General features: G+C 38.6%; 1 protein-coding gene across 1 annotated transcript in view; it reads left to right on the top strand.

Annotated features, from left to right (window-relative positions):
• The window catches only part of KPNA3 (karyopherin subunit alpha 3), a 110960-nt gene that overhangs the window by 45586 nt on the left and 44816 nt on the right, over positions 1-20558 (top strand). Inside the window, exon 2 of the mRNA XM_021674539.2 lies at positions 9203-9247. Within this exon, the coding sequence (XP_021530214.1) occupies positions 9203-9247 (45 nt within the window). The remainder of the gene's footprint in view (positions 1-9202; positions 9248-20558) is intronic.

Below are 20558 nucleotides of genomic sequence, written 5' to 3'. Positions count from 1 at the left end.
TCTCCCATTCTGTGGATTTGCTTTTTACTTTTGTGGGTATTATATATGTACTTCTATCATGAGAACTTAAGGTCAGATTATCTCTTTTTGTGATGTTAGCACCCATTGATTATCATTGCGTAGATCCATTAATTTATTCATAGTTGTGAAGTTGTGATATTCAAATTCTGTCATTCCTTCTCTATCAGAATTCTGAGTCTGAAGCTAATGGTTATTTTAGTACATTGCATATATTATTTCACTGCCTTGTGGCTTTCATTTCTTTTCAGCAGTTAGCTTTGAAATAAGGATACCCAGTGAGTGGCAATCTTTAGGGTATCAACACAATGTCTTTTTTGACCTAGAGCTATAGTTTTCTAGCTGTATCACTAGTTGAGAGGGTAATTTTATATTCCTGTGCAGACTTAGAAGCCAAATGAATCCCAGAAATTGTTGTCTCCTACCTTCCTTTTCCCAAATAAAATTTATATACTGACTTCAATTAGTATGCTCAGGAAAACAGTAGCCCAGAGAACAAGTATATAAATAACTGTATTGCAGAGTGTTTTTTTTTTCTCTTTTACAGATTTTTTTCTGTTATAGTTTGTATACCATACAATTCATTCATTGTTAGCATACAGTCTGATTTTTAGTGTTACAAATTTATACAGTTGTGTAACTATCACTGTAGTCCAGTGTTAGAGCATTTCCATCACCCCACAGAGTTCTCTCATATCCTTTTCTGAAATTACTGATTTATTATTGTTATAGAGATTCTTAATCTGAGATTGACAGAAGTTCCTTATGGTCCAAGAACCACCTGACCACCTAAAATTGTGTGCCAACAATATGCTCTTTTTTTGTTTTTTAAAGAGATGAGGCCTTGTTACATTGCCCAGGCTGGATTCAAACTCCTGGGATCAGGCCAGGCGCAGTGAAATTGCAGCACTTTAGGAGGCAGATCACCTGAGATCAGGAGTTCAGGACCAGCCTGGCCAACATGGTGAAACCCTATCTCTATAAAATTACAAAAACTAGCCAGGGATGGTGGTGTGTGCCTGTAGTCACAGCTACTCAGGAGGCTGAGGCAGGAGAATCGCTTGATCCCAGGAGGTGGAGGTTGCAGAGAACTGAGATCTTGCTGCTGCACTCTAGCCTGAGCGACAGAGTGAGATTCTGTCCTTCCTTTCCCCTCCCCACCAAAGAAAAAACAGACTAAAAAACTGAGTCTTTTTTTTTTCTTGTTTTTGAGATAGGGTCTCGTTCTGTCATCCAGACTGGAGTGCAGTGGTGTGATCACAGCTTACCACAGCCTCAACTTCCTGGGCTGAAACAGTCCTTCCATCTCATCCTCCTGAGTAGCTGAGACTCCAGGTGCATGCCACCACCTCACCCAGCTAATTTTTTTATCTTTTTGTAGAAATGTCTCATTATGTTGCCCAGCCTGTTCTTGAACTTCTGGGCTCAAGCAGCCCTCCCACCTCAGCCTCCCGAAGTGCTGGGATTGCTGGTGCCTACCACCACACCCAGCTAATTTTTGTATTTTTAGTAGAAATGGGGTTTTGCCAAGTTGGACAGACTGGTCTCGAACTCTTGACCTCAGGTGATCTGCCTGCCTTAGCCTTCCGAAGTGCTGGGATTACAGGTGTGAGCCACTGCACCTGGGCAGTTTTTAGTCTGTTACTTTTTGAAGATAATCTGTTTTTGTCTGGCTCCTTCTAAGATGCATTGAATAATATAATCATTGATTTGTCTTTGTTAGCCTATTAGTCTGGTTTATATTGATTTTCAAATACAGAATCAGCCTTGCATCCCTAGAATGAAGCTTGCTAGTGTATTGGATTCTAGTTGGTAACATTTTGATAAGGATTTTTGCATCTGTAGTCATTAGGAATATTGGCCTGCAGTTTTCTTCTTCTTTTTTTTTAGTACTGTCTTGTCTGGTTTTCTTATCAGGTAATTTTGTAATTAGCTTCATAAAGTGAATTGAGAAGTATATCCCATCTGTTTTTTGGAGAGATTGTATAGAATTGGTGTTAGTTCGTTAGACATTTGGAAGAATTCTCTAGTTAAACCATCCAGTCCTTGAAGGGAAGTTTTAAAATTACAAATATAATCATCTTAATACTTGGAGTTATTCACATTAGGTATTTCATATTGAGTGAGGTGTGGTAGTTCTTGCTTTTTGAGGCATTGGTCTATTTCATCTAAATTGTAAAATTTATGTGTGTGGAGTTGTTTGTAGTATTCCTTTGTTGTTCTTTTGATGTCTGCAAAATTTGTAGTATAGTACATTTTTCATTTCTAATATACGTTTTAATTCTTCAACTAAGACAGCGGAAGAGGTGATTTATTGTTTGGTTGTTACACTTGGCCACAAGTAAACACAGAAATGGTCCAGAGTGTCACAGGTCCAGAGCAAAGGACCAACATGGGCAGTTTTAGTTATGAACAAGGTGGGTCTCAGAGGTGATTGGCAATCAGATGGCGATGAGGTCTCTATCCATTGAGACAAGTTCTAGATAGTAGCACGCAGTCCCACAACTGGTACCAGCATCCCCAGCGTCTGGTATTCCATGTTTCTGCTCCTGTGGCCTCCACGGTGCAAGAAGCTAGCAGTTTACTTGGGCCTCTGCCTCACCTTTCTTCTTTTGTGCTTCAGCCTGCTCATTCACTTCTTCCTCCACTTGGCTTTCATGGCTCAGAGGTTTTCAAGAAAATGGCGCTAAGGCCGAGAGCTCATTTCTAATATTATAATTTCTGCATCTTCTCTCTCTTTTTTTTTTTTTTTTGGCCAGTCTTGTGTTAATTTAACTGATTTCACTTTTTGTTTCACTAATTTTCTCTACATTTTTGTTTTCAATTTCATTGATTTCTGTTTATTAATTCCTTCTGCTTGTTTTGGGTTTGTTTTGCTTTTTATTTTGTAACGTGTCGAAGCTGGGAGTTTTGATTATTGGTTTGAGACTTTCTCTCTTTCCTAATGTTTGCATTAGATGCTTTAAATTTCTCTTTCAGCACTGCTTTAGCCTCTTTTCTGCTTTCCTTTCCCTCAGCATCTGATGTGTTGTAATTTCCTTTCCTCACCAGTTAATAGTTAATAAGGCAGTCAGTACACTTGCTTTGGTTTTTGTTTTTTTTTGAGATGGAGTCTTGTTCTGTCCTCCAGGCTGGAGTGCAGTGTGTGATCCTGGTTCACTGCAGCCTCTGCCTCCCAGGTTCAAATGATTCTCTGCCTCAGCCTCCCAAGTAGCTGGGATTACAGGCGTGCACCACCACACTTGGCTATTTTTGTATTTTTAGTAGAGATGAGGCTTCACCATGTTGGCTAGGCTGGTCTCGATCTCCTGGCCTCAAGTGATCCACCCTCCTTGGCCTCCCAGAGTGCTGGGATTACAGACATGAGCCACCTCACCTGGCCCACTTACTCTGTATTTCATATATATGTCTTGTCTTCCTCTTCAATTTTGTGTCTACATTGTCAGGGCATGTAGCAGTTATATACCATATTTTATCCCTTATAACAGCAGTCCCCAACCTTTTTGGCACCAGGGACCAGTTTCATGGAAGACAATTTTTCCATGAATGGCAAGTGGGGGAAGATGGTTTTCGGATGAGACTGTTGCACCTCAGATCATCAGGCATTTGTTAGATTCTCATAAGGAGCACACAACCTAGATCCTTCATATGCTCAGTTCACAACAAGGTTTGTGTTCCTATGAGAATCTAATGCCAACCCTGATCTGACAGGAGACGGAGCTGACGCCATAATCCTCACCTCCTGCTGTGCAGCCTGGTTCCTAACAGGACATGGACTACTACTGGTTCATGGCCCAAGGATTGGGGATCCCTACCTTATAAGGACTGTTTAATCTTAGTTCTACAGGTAAATAAATTCAGTTCTCACTGTCGCCTTATATCATTGTCTCTCCAGTTAGTTTGGTTGTGTGGTGACCATTTTCTATTAAATTCTTCAAGATGTGCTCATATAAGCAGTCATATAAGCAGTAATTGTTGAGTTGTGTTTGTAACAGTCGGTCTGCCACTTGTATACTTTAAATTTAGTGGTAGGCCGGGCTTGGTGGCTCACGCCTGTAATCCTAGCACTTTGGGAGGCCAAGGTGGGTGGATCACCTGAGGTCAGGAGTTCAAGACCAGCCTGGCCATCATGGTGAAACCCCATCTAAAAAATAAATAAATAAATAAAAATAAATTTAGTGGTTTTGACTGGATATAAAGTCCTTCATTCATATTTTCTTTCCTTGTTTACTTTACATCTGTTACTCCATTGTCTTCTGGCATAAAGTGTTGCTGTCAGAGTTGTTGATGACTTTGATTTTACCTTATTAATCAGTAAATATTTTTTGCCTGGTGTCCAGATGCATTTTTCTTTTCTTTTTGGAAATCTATCAGTTTTACTTGTATATTTCTCAGTGTTGGTTTTTCTGGATAGACTCTCCAGGTACTTGGGTGCACTTTCAGTATTTCAGTTCAACTCTTCTAATTTCAGGAAGTTTTTCTTGATTTATAGTTTTAGGTATTTGCTCTATTTCATTGGTTCGGTTTTCTTATTTGAGGACTCTCTATTATATGAATTTAAAATCTAAGTGCCTTTATTGTCATTTTCCTTCTGAAAATTTTTACTTTCATTTCTGATTACATTTTTTTTTCTTTACATAGTCTACTTCTCTTAAGCATTATCTGTTGTGTATGGCTCTTAAAATTACTCTGGCTAGATTCCTTTCTGAAATATTTTTTTCCTTTATTTCTAATTGTTTTTTTATTTCTAGGACCTCATTTCTGAGTTTTTCTAATTCTGATTGGTAACATTCTTTCACATTTTCTATCATTTTCTAGGATAGTTTTTATCAGTTTTGTTTATATGTCTTTTCAACAGGCTTTCAATAGCAACACTGTTTCCTATTCTCGTCTCTTATGGCATGGGATTCAACATCAGTCCTTTCCTGTCCATTTCTTGATAGATTTTCCTGAACTTTTAAGAATGAGAAGTGGGTCAGGATAGCCTTTCTAGCTTCACCACTCAAGATCTTTTTCTTCTGTTGTTTGTTACAAGATGATTTTTTTTTTAAGGGGGTGGCATTGGCATCCTATTTTCTGAGATCCGACTCTGTTCTTTGTAGGGAGTTGCCCAGGAAGAGGACTTGAATCTAGCGCCATCATACTTTACAATGTTGGTGTGTGCAATAGATCCCTTCCATTTGCAACTGTTCTCAGTTGCCTTTCCAGAGTCTCTAATCATTCATGATTTGGGAGTTCTCCTGTTCTCAGGTTCTTCTCTCACCCCATTACTTCTGCCCTTCCATTTTCTTCTGCATATATGCTGGTACTATAGGAGTCCTGTAGCTGGTGATTTAACGAGACCCTGCTTGTATTTGAGAATTTGTTGGAATACTTTGTCTCCCAACCTTGTAGGTTTTGTTAGTTTGCTTGTTTTGGGGACAGAGTCTCTGTCACTCAGGCTGGAGTGTAGTAGTGTGATCATGGCTCATTACAGCCTTGACCTCCTGGGCTCAAGCCATCTTCTTGCCTCAGCCTCCTGAGTAGCTGAGACCGCAGGTGCGCACTACCACACCTGGCTAAGTTTTTAAATTTTTTTGTAGAGACAGGGTCTCACTATGTTGCCCAGGCTGGTCTCAAACTTCTGGGCTCAAGCATTCCTTCCGCCTCAGCCTCCCAAATTTCTGGGTTTACAGACATGAGCCACTGTGCCGAGTCCTCTTGTAGATTTTGTCTGTGGAGTTTGAGTTTGGCTATTCTGATGACATTTTTTGTGTGGGGCAGGGGATGCCAAGAGATGAAAAAATTCATTGACGTGTTTTACTCAAGAGAAAGATGATGCAGGTTTTGCATTTAAAAAAAAAAACCCCAGCTGTATTGTGTGAAAATTGATTCAGTGCATGGAAGGAGACTGATTAGGCTATTTTAGTAGTCAAGATTAGGTAATGGTGGCTTACTCTTGGATAGTGGCAGTGGAGCTGGGGGGTTTGAATCCTATATTGGTGACTTGTTTGATTTTTAAAGGATTGAAAGAGTGAGTAGACAGGGATAGTCTTCCAAGATTAGTCTCTTGCAAGTATCTGGATGGTTGTACAGATTCCTAACATTAGGAATATTGACAGGAGAGGAGATGAGGGGATTTTCTTGGTGAGGACGTTAGAAAGGGAACAAGTATATTAGTTTTATGCATGCTAAGTTTGAAGCCTTACAATAATCTCTCCTCCAACCCCTAACACATATATGCACATATTTTAATTCTTTAGGGAGGCTTTTTTTTTTTTGAGTTGGAGTCTCACTCTCGCCCAGGCTGGAGTGTGCATTGGTGCAGTCTTGGCTCACTGCAACCCCTGCCTCCCAGGTTCAAGCAGTTCTCCACCTCTTGGGTTCAAGCAGTTCTCGTGCCTCAGCCTATCGAGTAGCTGGGATTACAGGTGCGAGCCACCACACCAGGCTAATTTTTTTATTTTTAGTAGAGACAGGGTTTCACCATGTTGACTGGTCTCGAACTCCTGACCTCTGGTGATCTGCCTGTGTCAGCTTCCCAAAGTGTTGGGATTACAGATGTGAGCCACCGCACCCAGCCAGCTTAACGCATTTTTATCACTCATTATTACTCTCATTTCCACTAGACCAGGTGTTGGCAAACCTTTTTTTTTTTTTTTTCCTCAAGACAGTATCTCTCTCTATTGCCTAGGCTGAAATGCAGTGGCACGATCATGGCTCCCTGCACGCTTGACTTCCTGGGCTTAAGCAGCCCTCCATCTCATCTCCCCTGAGTAACTGGAACTGTAGGTGCACACAGCCATTCTCAGCTGATTTTTCGTTTTTTGTAGAGGCAGTATCTCATTGTGCCCAAGGCTGGTCTCCTAGGCTCAAATGATCTTCCCTCAGCCTCCCAAAGTGTTGGGATTACAGGTGTGAGCCACTGCACCTAGTCTGCTAACTTTTTCTTAAGAGGACAAATAGTAAATATTTTAGCATTTGAGGGCAAAGAGGCAAAAATAAGAGCATGATGTAGGTACTTAATGTCATTTATAATGTAACCACTTAAAAAATGTAAAAACCGTTCCTGTTGGGACCTACAAAAACAGATAGCCTGCCAGATTTGATACACAGGCTATAGTTTGCTGATCTCTGTGCTAGACTGTGAATTCGGTACTTGCCTCCTAGTTGGCAAATGTATTGCCCAATGTATTTTAAATGTATTGAGTAAAATTTTTGTTGAATGTGTGAAGGACTTATAGATTAAAAGCTTAAGAGAGAGAGTGGACTATAGGTACTTGGGAGTGGTCACGAAACAATTGCAGACATGAGGGTAGGTAAGATCACTTGGGAAGAATATAAGGGAAAAGAGTCCATCTTTTTCTGTAATTTAAACAAAGAGCAGAATAAGTCATGACTAGCTCAGTGGTACTGAGTTAGTACCTCTTTTTAACTGACCTAAGCCAGTTTTGGCCATTTACACTTATATGATTATTTTGGATGAATAAGTCATCTTTAATTATTAGAGATAGGTGAGGGTAACAGATACTTTTGCCTTAGAAGTTTTGCTACCAGTGATTTATATACGCAGTATTAGAATTCTGCTACATATATAAACATGTACTAGTAAGCAGTCACAAAAGTCATACAGCTTGTTTCATGGGCATAGTACTTTTATACTGGAGATTACCACCTTGTAAGAAAACTTCAACCCAAGCAGATACCACAATGATCTGACTAGGATTAGGTGATGCAATTCTTTAAGAAGGGGTGGAACAAACGATCAAGGGGGTTTCTAGACAGAGAAACTTCTCTGACGTTGAGCTGTAGGGCCTGCCAAATTCTTAGACCCCAAACAGGTAGGAATTAAGGTGCCTGTGTTTCTAGTCAATTCATATATCTTGAATAACAATTCTTCCTTAGCAGTAAAAATCTATTTCCAACTTTTCTTATGCTGGTTATCAAACCAGTGTCTGTAAATTGAGATATTCATATTTGAAGCACTTATTACCTGGGAGCTAACTCCTGTTTAGGGGTGTTTAAAATGTTACAGTAATCACCTCTTAGGTGTGGTTTCCTAATTTAGTGTGGTTCTTCAGAAGTTAACTCACCACTCCTGTCTATACAGAAATATCTTAGTGTGAATTAAGATGATAGAGCAGAAAATTAATTATATTTTGGAGTAGATATGTTGCCTGGATCTTTTTGTTATGCATCATCTTATAATTCATAATAGTTAAGTGTTGCAAATATTGCAATGAAAGTATTTTTCTTTTCAGTTATGGGAAAAGTTGGAGTAAATATTCATTTTGGTAAAATTTTTAACAGTGGTACAGTTCTGATCTTCCAGTGAATAAAGATAGTTTACAGAGTTATCAAATAACACTTCATTAATGTAGGTATTTGAAGATTGTTCAACATTCGTTGTCATTATATTAAAACGGCAGTATATTCAAAGAGTAATATACCATGACCATATAGCCTTTATTTAATTGTAGCTTATTATTTAAAATATAAGATGTATCAGTCCTTAAGATTACAAATTACTTATTTATTGAGACAAGAGTCTTGCTCTGTCACCCAGGCAAAAGTGCAGTGGCATGATGTCAGCTAACTTCAACCTCCGCCTCCCAGGTTCAAGCAATTCTTGTGCCAAGGCATGCCACACCCAGCTAATTTTGGTATTTTTAGTAGAGATGGGGTTTTGTTATGTTGGCCAGGCTGGTCTTGAACTCCTGGCCCCAAGTGATCCTCCAGCCTCCTAAAGTGCTGGGATTACAGGCGTGAGCCACTGCACCCAGCCAAAATTAAATTACTTCTAACTCAGATACCTCAGATCTTATTTTTTATTTATTTATTTATTTATTTTTGAGACAGAGTCTCAATCTGTAGCCTAGGCTTGGAGTGCAGTGGTGCGACCTTGGCTCGCTGCAGCCTCCGCCTCCCAGCTTCAAGCAATTCTTCTGCCTCAGCCTCCCGAGTAGCTGGGATTACAGGTGCCTGCCACCATGCCTGGTTAATTCTTTTGTATTTTTAGTAGAGCTGGAGTTTCACCATGTTGGCCAGGCTGGTTTTGAACTCCTGACCTCAAATGATTTGCCTGCCTCAGCCTCCCAAAGTGCTAGGATTACAGGCATGAGCCACCACGCGTCCAGCCGAGATCTTTATATACTAGCAGTATCAGTATTTTGATACATATGTAATCTTTAATTTTCTTTTCTAGACAATGCGAAGACACAGAAATGAAGTGACAGTGGAACTGCGGAAGGTAAGGTTGATTTATGTTTAAAGAAATGTAATTAGATTTTTCTGATGTTAAAATTCTGTATATCTTGAATAATGAAAATACTGTGGCAAGTTAGTGGTCATCCCTAAAACCACACATCACTGGATACTTTATCATAGTACTTATTCATAATACCTTTCATTTACTCAGGGTACTAGGCCCTGTGTGAAGAACTTTACCGTCACTGAAATTCTCATAACATCTGATGAAGTTAGATACTTTTTCCTTGACATCCTCTTTCTGTGGGCTTCCTCTCTCTTTCCCATGTAGGAGTTGTACATACTCATTAAAGGCCAGGCATGGTGGCTCATGCTTGTAATCCCAGCACTTTGGGAGGCCAGGGCAGGCAGATCATGAGGTCAAGAGATTGAGACCATCCTGACCAACACGGTGAAACCGCATCTCTACTAAAAATACAGAAATTAGCTGGGCGAGGTGGTGCATGCTGCATGCCATGCACACCGATAGTTCCAGCTGCTTGGGAGGCTGAGTCAGGAGAAACGCTTGAACCCGGAGGTAGAGGTTGCAGTGAGCTGAGATGGTGCCACTGCACTCCAGCCTGGCAACAGAGCGAGACTCCATCTCAAAAAAAAAAGTTACACACACTTGTTAAAGATATTTAGAAAAATAAAGAAAAGTAGAAAAACCTTGTATTTTCCCAACTGGATGCAACTGATATTAAAATTTATTGTATTTTTTCCCATTATTTTTGGAGGATTTTAGAGTTACCTTCATCAGATTGTGTTTTCTTTTTTCTTTTTTTGGGACAGTGTCCCACTCTATCCAGTTTGGAGTGCAGTGGTGCGATCTTGGCTTACTGCAGTCTTGACCTTCCAGGCTCAAGGGATCCTCCTACCTCAGCCAGCTGAGTAGCTACCAATACAGGCACACCACCACACCCAGCTAATTTTTTTTTGTTGTTGAGACAAGGTCACACTATGTTGCCCAGGCTGGCCTTGAACTCCTGGACTTGAAGCAATCCTCCTGCTTCTGCTGGGATTACAGGCATGAACTACCATGCCTGGCCCCAGATTGTGTTTTCATGTTAATACATTTTATTTGAAGCAAATATTTAAATTGCTAATTAAGAAAATAATAGTGAATTCTCTCTATATACACGTATCTATACTTGTGCATTCATTCATTCATTTTTCTGAGACGGCGTCTTGCTCTGTCACCCAGGCTGGAGTGCAGTGGTATGATCTCGGCTCATTGCAACCTCTGTCACCTGGGTTCAAGCAATTATCTTGCCTCAGCCTCCTGAGTCGCTGGGACTACAGGTGTGTGCCACCATGCCCGGCTAATTTTTTGCATTTTTAGTAGAGAAGGGGTTTCACTGTGTTAGCCAGGATGGTCTCAATCGCCTGACCTCATGATCCACCCACCTCGGCCTCCCAAAGTGCTGGGATTACAGGCATGAGCCACCGTACCTGGCCACATATATCTTTTAAACAATAAATTTAAAACTTATTACGGATCTTTGGTGTTTGTTTTAGGTTAGATTCTTTTCCTCATCTAATTCACTCCTAAAGCTCTTTCCTATATTAAATTACCATCTTGGGCCGGGTGCAATAGCTCACGCCTGTAATCCCAGCACTTTGGGAGGCCAACACAGGCAGAACACCTGAGGTCAAAAGTTCAAGACCAACCTGGCCAACATGATGAATCCCCATCTCTACTAAAAATACAAAAATTAGCCAGGTGTGGTGGCACACACCTGTAGCTCCAGTTACTCAGGAGGCTGAGGATGGAGAATCGCTTGAACCCAGGAGGCAGAGGCTGCAGTGAGCTGAGATCATGCCACTACACTCCAGCCTGGGTGACAGAGTGAGATTCTGTCTCCAAAAAAAATAATAATAATTAAAAAAAAATTACCATCTTGAAACTTTTCAGTTGTAGGGAGAAGGAAGGAGGTCTTGATTCTGAAAGTACACATTCACTTAGAATCACTAGAACTAAATAGATTTGTGCATTTATTAATTATTGTAAGTACACACTTTGTTTCATACACTGACTAGGTAGCTCTTCAAATCTGTAAAGTTTTACAACAATATTGCTAGAATCTCATTTTAACTGCATTCATAAGGCCTTCATCAAAAATGCATTTATTCAACCAAGCATTACTATTTGAGCAATTGTCTCATGGAGATGAACATTATACACATAATCACATAACCAAATATATTCTTACAAATTGTGAATGATGCTATGGAAGAAAAATAGCCATGAAAGTTAACAGGGTGAAGTTTTTTAAAACTGGGCATTCAAAGGTGATATGTCTGGAGAAATAATATTTAAGCCAAAACCTGAAGGGTAAATTGGAATTAGCTTATTTTCTAAATGTTTAAATAACCATATTTTGAATTTTTGCCAATCAGTGTCATGCTCATTTGTATGGTATATAGTTCTTGAAATCCATTCTCCTGTACCCCTTCCCCATTCCCTTTTTAAAATTGAATTTTGAAAATACTTGCTAAGAGCTATATTATGTGTTTACTAAATTAAAAAAAAATTAGAGAATATTTTCTATGTAATTAGCTCAGTAGCTCCAAAATTAGAACATGAGCAAGGAAGATCATTTTATTTGTGTAAAGCATCAATGGATTAAAAACTAATATGAGGCCAGGCGTGGTGGCTCACGCTTATAATTCCAGCACTTTGGGAGACTGAGGCTGGTGGATCACCAGGAGTTCGAGACCAGCCTGACCAATATGGTGAAACCCCATCTCTACTGAAAATACAAAAATTAGCTGGGCATGGTGGCAGGCGCCTGTAGTCCCAGCTACTCAGGAGGCTGAGGCAGGAGAATCGCTTGAACCCAGGAAGCAGAGGTTGCAGTGAGCCGAGATCGTACCACTGGACTCCAGCCTGGGCCACAGAGTGAGACTCTATCTCAAAAAACAAACCAAAACAAAACAAAAAACTAATATGATAGAGACAGAATTATTTTATGCCTCTTATCTATTAATGTAATCAATAATTTTGCATATTAATAAACAATAATAAGCTTAAAAAATACTTGCTAATTCCAGTTCCCTGTCAACTCGTTTATGGACACAACAATATTTTGGTAATTTTATTTGCAAGTTCTTTTAGATCTTTGGGTCATTTAGACAAGAGAAATGAACTAAGCCTTAGCTTAATAAAGTAAGGTGAGTTTTTTCCAGTCTTAACACTTTAAACTTCCTTTTTCTTTTTAACATTTTGTTGACATACAACATACATACAAAAAGTCCACACATCATAAGTATCCAGCTTGATGAGTATTTGTAATGTGAACACATTTGTGTAACCACCAGCTCCTGGATCAAGAAAGAGAATACCTGTACGCTAGAGCCCCTTTTTTGGGGATAATATTAGTTCTCCCCAAAGGTAACCATTATTCTGATTTCTAACACAGATTATTTTGCGTATTTAGAACTCTATATAGGTAGAATAGTGTGTGTCCTTTTTTGTCTGGATTTGCATTCACCAAATGAAATTACTTTCTTTAATAGATACAATAGAAGTAAAATTGGAATTAGGTAATCATTTATTTATTGTCATCTGTTAACATTACACCATCTGCCCCTAGATATGGGCCTTTACTTTTCCTTAACTTTTCATGCTTGCAATTTAACTTTAAAACTTTTGGTATTCAGAAGACTCCTCTTGCTTTAATCATTTTAGCCCTTCTAATACACTTATAAATCTAAGCTTATTTATATTTTGTTACTTGATCCTCCTTCTGTTGTTGTGCTACCTTTTCTAATTTATAGAACTAAAAATTCTTGCTTGTCAGAGCATATCTTTTTAAATATTCACCTTGATTGCCTTCGATACCCCTTTCTTTTTTTCTGGATAACATTATTTCCTTTCCAGTTACTATGGTTCAGTTTCTGAAAATACTTAGAGTAGGACCAAAAATGAAATTAACTAAAGAAATCTCAAGCAATTTCTTATTTCAAATTTAAGAATTCCCCAAGTAAGCAGTAGAAAGCAAACTTTTCTAGAAACAACACCTACAGTTTATTCAGACAAAACTTAATTGATTTTGACGTGATTTCACAGAGATAGGGAGAGCTCTTCAAGAGAAGATTTCTCCACTCTTTATGGTCAGATATCTGTCCCTAATTCCAGGCATTGCTGTCTCTGTTGCTCTGTTGAGGAGAGAATCACAGTGTTTTTACTTAGTGACACTGAGATTCTTGAAAATTAAAGAGAGCTAGTCTTCAGTTTCATTGAGAAATTGAACTAGTGAATATTGTCCGTTGATTAGTAAGTAACTCACTTTACTCCATGGGATTTTGCTTTGAATATTTCATTTTCCCTTAGATTGTAAGCTTCTAAAGTGCATGGAATAACCACATTCACCGTCCATCTGCATCCCTCCACCCCAGCCTCCCAAATAACCCCTAAGTCTCTTCCTTAGCCCATCTCAAAATGCCTAATCAGGAGAGAGATCCAAGATGGCTGATCACTAGCAGCTTGGGCTCATAGCTCCGAGTGAAAGCACAGAGAACGAGAGGACGCCAAACTTTCAGACGAATATTTGTTGCTCACGGACCAAGAGATTCCCAGCGGAGGAGCCCCACAGGTCGCCAGGGCGACTCTTGTGGCCGGCGCGGCGGTTTTGCTGGCGCCTTAACGTGGCAGTTCTTGGTGCAGAGTCCGGAGATTCCTGGGCAGAAAAGCACCATCAATCTTAACGCCGCTGTTTTGGCCGGCGCAGTGGATTGCTTAGATTTCGGCGCTGGGAATCAACAAGTTGGATGTCCGCTCAGAGACCTAGTTAGAAAGTTGGTAATTACAAAGACGACAGAGGGATAAATATATAATGAAAGGAAGAAACCAGCCTAAAAAGGCAGAGAATACTCAAAATCAGAATGCCTCTCCCTCTACAGGGGATCACAGTTCCTCATCAGTAACGGAACAAGGCTTAATGGAGAACGAGTGTGTTCCAATAACAGAAGCAGGTTTCAAAAGGTGGGTGATAAGAAACTTCTGTGAATTGCCAGGCGCGGTGGCTCACGCCTGTAATCCCAGCACTTTGGGAGGCTGAGGCGGGTGGATCACGAGGTCAAGAGATCGAGACCATCCTGGTCAACATGGTGAAACCCCGTCTCTACTAAAAATACAAAAAATTAGCTGGGCATGGTGGCGCATGCCTGTAATCCCAGCTACTCAGGAGGCTGAGGCAGGAGAATTGCCTGAACCCAGAAGGCGGAGGTTGCGGTGAGCCGAGATCGCGCCATTGCACTCCAGCCTGGGTAACAACAGCGAAACTCCGTCTAAAAAAAAAAAAAAAAGAAACTTCTGTGAATTAAAAGAACTTTTTCTAACCCAACGCAAAGAAACTAAGAACCTTGAAAAAAAGGTTTGACGAAATGTTAACGAGAATGGACAATTTAGAGAGGAATATAAGTGAATTGATGGAGCTGAAAAACACAACACGAGAACTTCGCGAAGTATGCACAAGTTTAAACAGTCGAATTGATCAAGCAGAAGAAAGGATATCAGAAGTCGAAGACTAGCTCAGTGAAATGAAACGAGAAGACAAGATTGGAGGAAAAAAAGGATAAAAAGGAATGAGCAAAGTCTCCAGGAAATATGGGACTATGTGAAAAGACCTAATTTACGTTTGATAGGTGTACCTGAATGTGACGAAGAGAATGAATCTAAGTTAGAAAATACTCTTCAGGATATCATTCAGGAAAACTTTCCCAACCTAGCAAGGCAGGGTAATATTCAACTCCAGGTAATACAGAGAACACCACAAAGATATTCTTCAAGAAGACCAACCCCATGGCACATAAGCACCAGATTTATTAGGGTTGAAATGAAGGAGAAAATACTAAGGGCAGCCAGAGAGAAAGGTCAGGTTACCCATAAAGGGAAACCTATCAGACTTACAGCAGATCTCTCAGCAGAAACCCTACAAGCCAGAAAAGAGTGGGGACCAATATTTAACATCCTTAAAGAAAAGAACTTTCAACCCAGAATTTCATATCCAGCCAAACTAAGCTTTATAAGAGAAGGAAAAATTAAATCTTTTGCGAACAAACAAGTACTTAAGAGAGTTCACCACCACCAGGCCTGCTTTACAAGAGCTTCTGAAAGAAGCACTATACATATAAAGGAACAACCAATATCAGCCTTTCCAAAAATATATCAAAAAGCAAAGAGCATTAACACAATGAAAAATTTATACCAACTAATGGGCAAACAGCCAGCTAGCATCAAATGCCAGTATTAAACTTATATATATTCTAATTGGATAAAAAGCCAAAACCCATAGGTATGCTGCATCCAGACCCATCTCACATGCAACGATACACAAAGACTCAAAACAAAGAGAAGGAGGAAGATCTACCAACCAACCAGAGAGTAAAAATAAACAAATAAACAAAAAGCGGAGATGCAATTCTCGCCTCTGATAAAGTAGACTTTAAAGCAACAAAGATCAAAAGAGGCAAAGAAGGACATTACATAATGGCTAAAGGATCAATGTAACAAGAAGAGATAATGATTCTATAGATCAGTGAGACAGAAAATTAACAAGGACATCCAGGACTTGAACTCAGACCCGGAACAAGTAATAAATATTTATAGAGCTCTCCACTTAATAAACATTTATAGAGCTCTCCACTTCAAATACACAAAACATACATTACCACCTCACACCTATTCCAAAAGTGACTACATAACTGGAAGTAAATCACTCCTCAGTAATCGCATAGCATTTCATAGGTTTAAATGAAATATTGGTTGGCTGCTTGTTTGTTATTTTCTTCCCTTATTCCTTCCTGTCTACATCATTAAGTATAATTATTGGTATAAAAGAGGTTTTCAATACCCATTAGTAAACTGCATTCTAGCCTGGGCAAGAAAGCAATACTCCCATTCTCTCTCTCTCTTTCTATTCCTTTTTCTTCCTCTTCTTCATTCTTTTTTTTCTTTCTTCCAAAAAAAAATAAATTAAATTAAAAATAAAAAATAAAATAAAATTCCTTTGCTTTCTTAATAAACTTGCTTTCACTTTACCCTATGGATTTGCCTCAAATTCTTTCTTGCACAAGATCTAGGAACACTCTCTTGGTGTCTGGATCAAGACCTCTTTCCAGTAACACTGCCACCCTAAAAAAAAAAAAAAAAAAAAAATGCCTAATCAAATTGTGGCTATGTAGTCAATACTCATTAAGTGCTGATATTCAAGAATTAAATTTAATTATGATCTGTAAAAATATGCACGTATGTTTAAGTCACGTATTGAAGTTTTAAGACAAATACTTTAGATATAGGCAGTGCTACTCAAAAGTCCTGATCTTTGACAAGTTAGGGAGCTTGTGCCAAAACGTAAAAGAAGGCACTGCTTCCTTCAAGAGTCTTTCTGACAGAAGTAAATGGAAAGATATCCCATGTTCATGGATTTGGAAGAATGGTATGGTTAAAATATCAGTACTACCCAAAGTGTTGTACAGATTCAGTGCAATCCCTATCAACCCCCAATGGCATTTTTTCACAGAAATAGAAAATTTTTTTTTAAAAAAACTAAAATTTGTATAAAACCACAAAAGACCTCAAATAGCCAAAGCAGTCTTAAAAAAATGAACCCAGAAGCATCACACTACCTGATATGCAAATCTGCTGCAAAACTATAGTAATCAAAACAGCATTATAGTGATATAAACAGTGGAACAGAACAGAGAGCCCAGAAATAAATCCACACATTTGTGGTCAGTTGATTTTTGACATAGGTGCCAAGGACATGCAATAAATGGTCTTGGGAAAACTGGCAATTTACATGCAGAAGAATGAGACCAGGCCCTTAATGCATTCCATATACAAAAACCAACTCAAAATAAATTAAAAATTTAAACATAAGACATGAAACTGTAAAACTACTAGAAGAAAACACAGGGGAAACTATTCATGATATTGTTCTGGGCAAAGTCTTCTGCACAGCAAAAGAGACTATTAAAGAGACAGCCTATAGGAAATATTTGCAAACCATGTATCTGATAAGGGGTTAATATTATATAAAGAACTCAACTCAATAGCAAGAAAACAAACCAATTAAAAAATGGGCAAAAGACCAGAATAAACATTCTCAAAACAGAAATGGCTAATAGGTATACTAAAAATTGTTCATTACTAACCACCAGATGAATAAAATTAAAACTACTGTCAGGTATCATCTTATACCTGTTAGAATAACCGTTATCAAAAAGGTGAAAGATAATGCATGTTGGTGAGGATTTGGAGAAAAGGAAACTATTGTACACTCTTGGTCGGAATATAAATTAGTATAGCCATTATCGTAAGCAGTATGGGGAGGTTCCTCAAAAAATTAAAAATAGAACTACCATGTGATCAAGCAGTCCCACTACTATGTATGTATCCAAAGGAAAAATGAAACCAGTATGTTGAAGAGATATCTGCACTCCCATATTTCTTGCACCATTATTCACAATACCCAAGATAAAGGAATCAACCTTGCACCATTATTCACAATACCCAAGATAAGGAATCAACCTTGCACCATTATTCACAATACCCAAGATAGGGGTATTGTGAATAATGGTGCAAGGTTGATTCCTTATCTTGGGTATTGTGAATAATGGTGCAATAGAATAATGGTTCTATTTATCTACTGGTGGACATTTGTCAACTGTTCACCAGTAGACAAGTAGAAAAAGAAAATGTGCTATGTATATACAGTGGAATACTTTTCAGTCTTAAAAGAAGGGAATACTCTCTTTTGCAACAACATGTATGAACTTGGAGGACGTTATGTTACCAGAAATAAGCCAGGCACACAAGACAAAGATCACATGCTCTCACTTATACATGGAGTCTAAAAAAAGCTAGACTCATAATAGAGAGCAGGATGGTGGTGACTAGGGGCTGGAGCCGGGGCCAGGGGTAGGGGACACAGGGATTTGGGGAGATACTGATCAAAATATAAACAATTTCAGTTAGGAGGGATAAGTTCAAGACCTCTATTGTAGAACATGGTATATTAGTCGTTTTCACGTTGCTGATAAAGATACCCGAGACTGGGCAATTTACAAAATAAAGAGGTTTATTGGACTCAGTTCCATGTGACTGAAGAGGTCTCACAATCATGGCAGAAGGTGAAAAGCCTGTCCCATATGATAGCAGAAAAGAGAGTTTGTGCAGGCAAACTCTTGTTTTTAAAGCCATCATATCTGTTGAGACTGATTCACTGTCCACAAGAACAGTGCAGGAAAGACCCACCCCCATAATTCAGTCACCTCCCACAACACATGAGAATTGTGGGAGTTAGATTCAAGATGAGTTTTGGTTGGGAACTCAGCCAAACCATATCACATGGTTATGAACTGTAGTTAATGACAATGTATTATATTCTTGAAAAATCACTAACAGTAGAATTTGTTTTCACCACAAAAAAAGACATGTAAGGTAATGTATATGTTAATTTTTTTTTTTTTTCCCTGAGACAGGCTCATTCTATCACCCAGGTTGGAATGCAATGGTGCAATCTTGGCTTACTGCAACTTCTGCCTCTCTGACTTAAGCAGTTTTCCTACCCCTCTGGGTAGCTGGGACCAAAGGTGCACACCACCATGCTCAGATAATTTTTTGTATTTTTGGTAGGGATGGCGTTTTGCCGTGTTGTCCAGGCTGGTCTTGAATTCCTGAGCTCAAGCAATCTGCCCGCCTTGGCCTCCCAAAGTTCTGGGATTACAGGCATGAGCCACCGCACCCAGCTGAATGTGTTTATTACCTCATAGCCATTCCACAGCATATACATATTTTAAAGTATCATGTTTTACACAATAAATATATAGAATTTGTGTCAGCTTTTTAAAAATAATATGTTTAAAGCAGGTTTTTCTGTCTAAATAACTGAACTAAACAGTGTGCTTAGTTTCACTGTTGATTTACATTCTGGCACAAGCTCCCCTTTCCACCTTTTTTTTTTTTTTTACTTTAGATGCTTATCACCCTGAAGATAAAAGCTCCTTATCTTGTAGCAGACCTGTAATAAATAGTTTGAGAACTATTAACCAGTGTAAGGATCACGCTTCAAATAACAGATACTGATCCGTCAAAACTGAGGATGAGATCTGTTTATTACTATATACAGTTTACCTGGCCTCTAACTCCTTTTGTGTGAATTGTTTTTTCTTTTACCTCCTTGTTCTCTTTCTTCCCAATTTAGTGAGGCTTTTATGCATCAACACTTAAACACATATATGTACCTCTTTTTTTTTTTAAATTACATTGTAGACAGTTACATAGGAATTAAGTAACTTGCATAGTCACAAACTAATAAATGGCAGAGCACTTAACCATTATGCTATAATGCCTCTCAAAATACATGTGTGTTGGTTGAATAATGCTTTGTGGGTTGAGAATGAGCTCAAAAACTGTTACACGTATTTTGAACTTTTGGCACATTATATTAAACTTGATATTATCTTTTCTTGATGATTGATCAGCCAGATAGACTGTAAGTCCCTTATTTTCATTAGATTTGAAGGTGAGGCAGGTTTAAGATCCTATATAAAGAAAAAAATCCACCCAAGTGCCCCACTTAGTTGATAAGATCCAGTACTTGTTTTAGTTAATTGTTTGAAATATCTTTTTAAAAATACTCTAAATTTCCCCATATTAAAAGCTAAAGAAGAAAAAAATGATCATATCAGTTGGTACAAGAAAAGCACTTGATGAAATTCAACACTCATTTCTGATAAAAGGAATAGAAAGGAATTGCCTCATCTTGATAAAGAGTACCGAAAAAACCTCCCAGGTAACGACATACTTAATGGTGAAAGATGAAATGCTTTCCCCTGAGATTCAGAAGCAAGGTGATGACGTCCATCATCACTGCTCTTATTCAGTATAGTGCTGGAAGTTCTAGCCTATGCCATGTAAGGCAAGAAAAAGAAATGAAAGGTATGTGGTTTGTAAAGGAAGAACTAAAATTGTCCCTATTTGCAGATAATGTGATTATCTATGTAGAACATCCCAAGCAATCTGTCAGAAAGCTCCTAGAACTACCAGGTGAATTTAGTAAGGTCACAGAATAAAGAAATCAGTCACATTTGTATATGCTGAACATGCAGAAACCAAAATTAAAAACAATATTATTTTTAGTCAATTCAAAGAAAATAAATACCTCAGTATACATTAACAAGTAATGTACAGGATTTATATAGTGCATATCACAAAATACTGATGAAAGAAATGAAACAAGACTTAAGTAAATGAAGAGACATATACTGTGTTTATGGATTGGAAGCCTCAACATAATAATGACATT

Source organism: Aotus nancymaae, unplaced genomic scaffold, assembly GCF_030222135.1.
Source record: "Aotus nancymaae isolate 86718 unplaced genomic scaffold, 86718_ANA_hifiasm-v0.15.2.pri h1tg000009l, whole genome shotgun sequence".
NCBI lineage: Eukaryota > Metazoa > Chordata > Mammalia > Primates > Aotidae > Aotus > Aotus nancymaae.
This window is presented reverse-complemented; position numbering and strand designations above follow the sequence as displayed.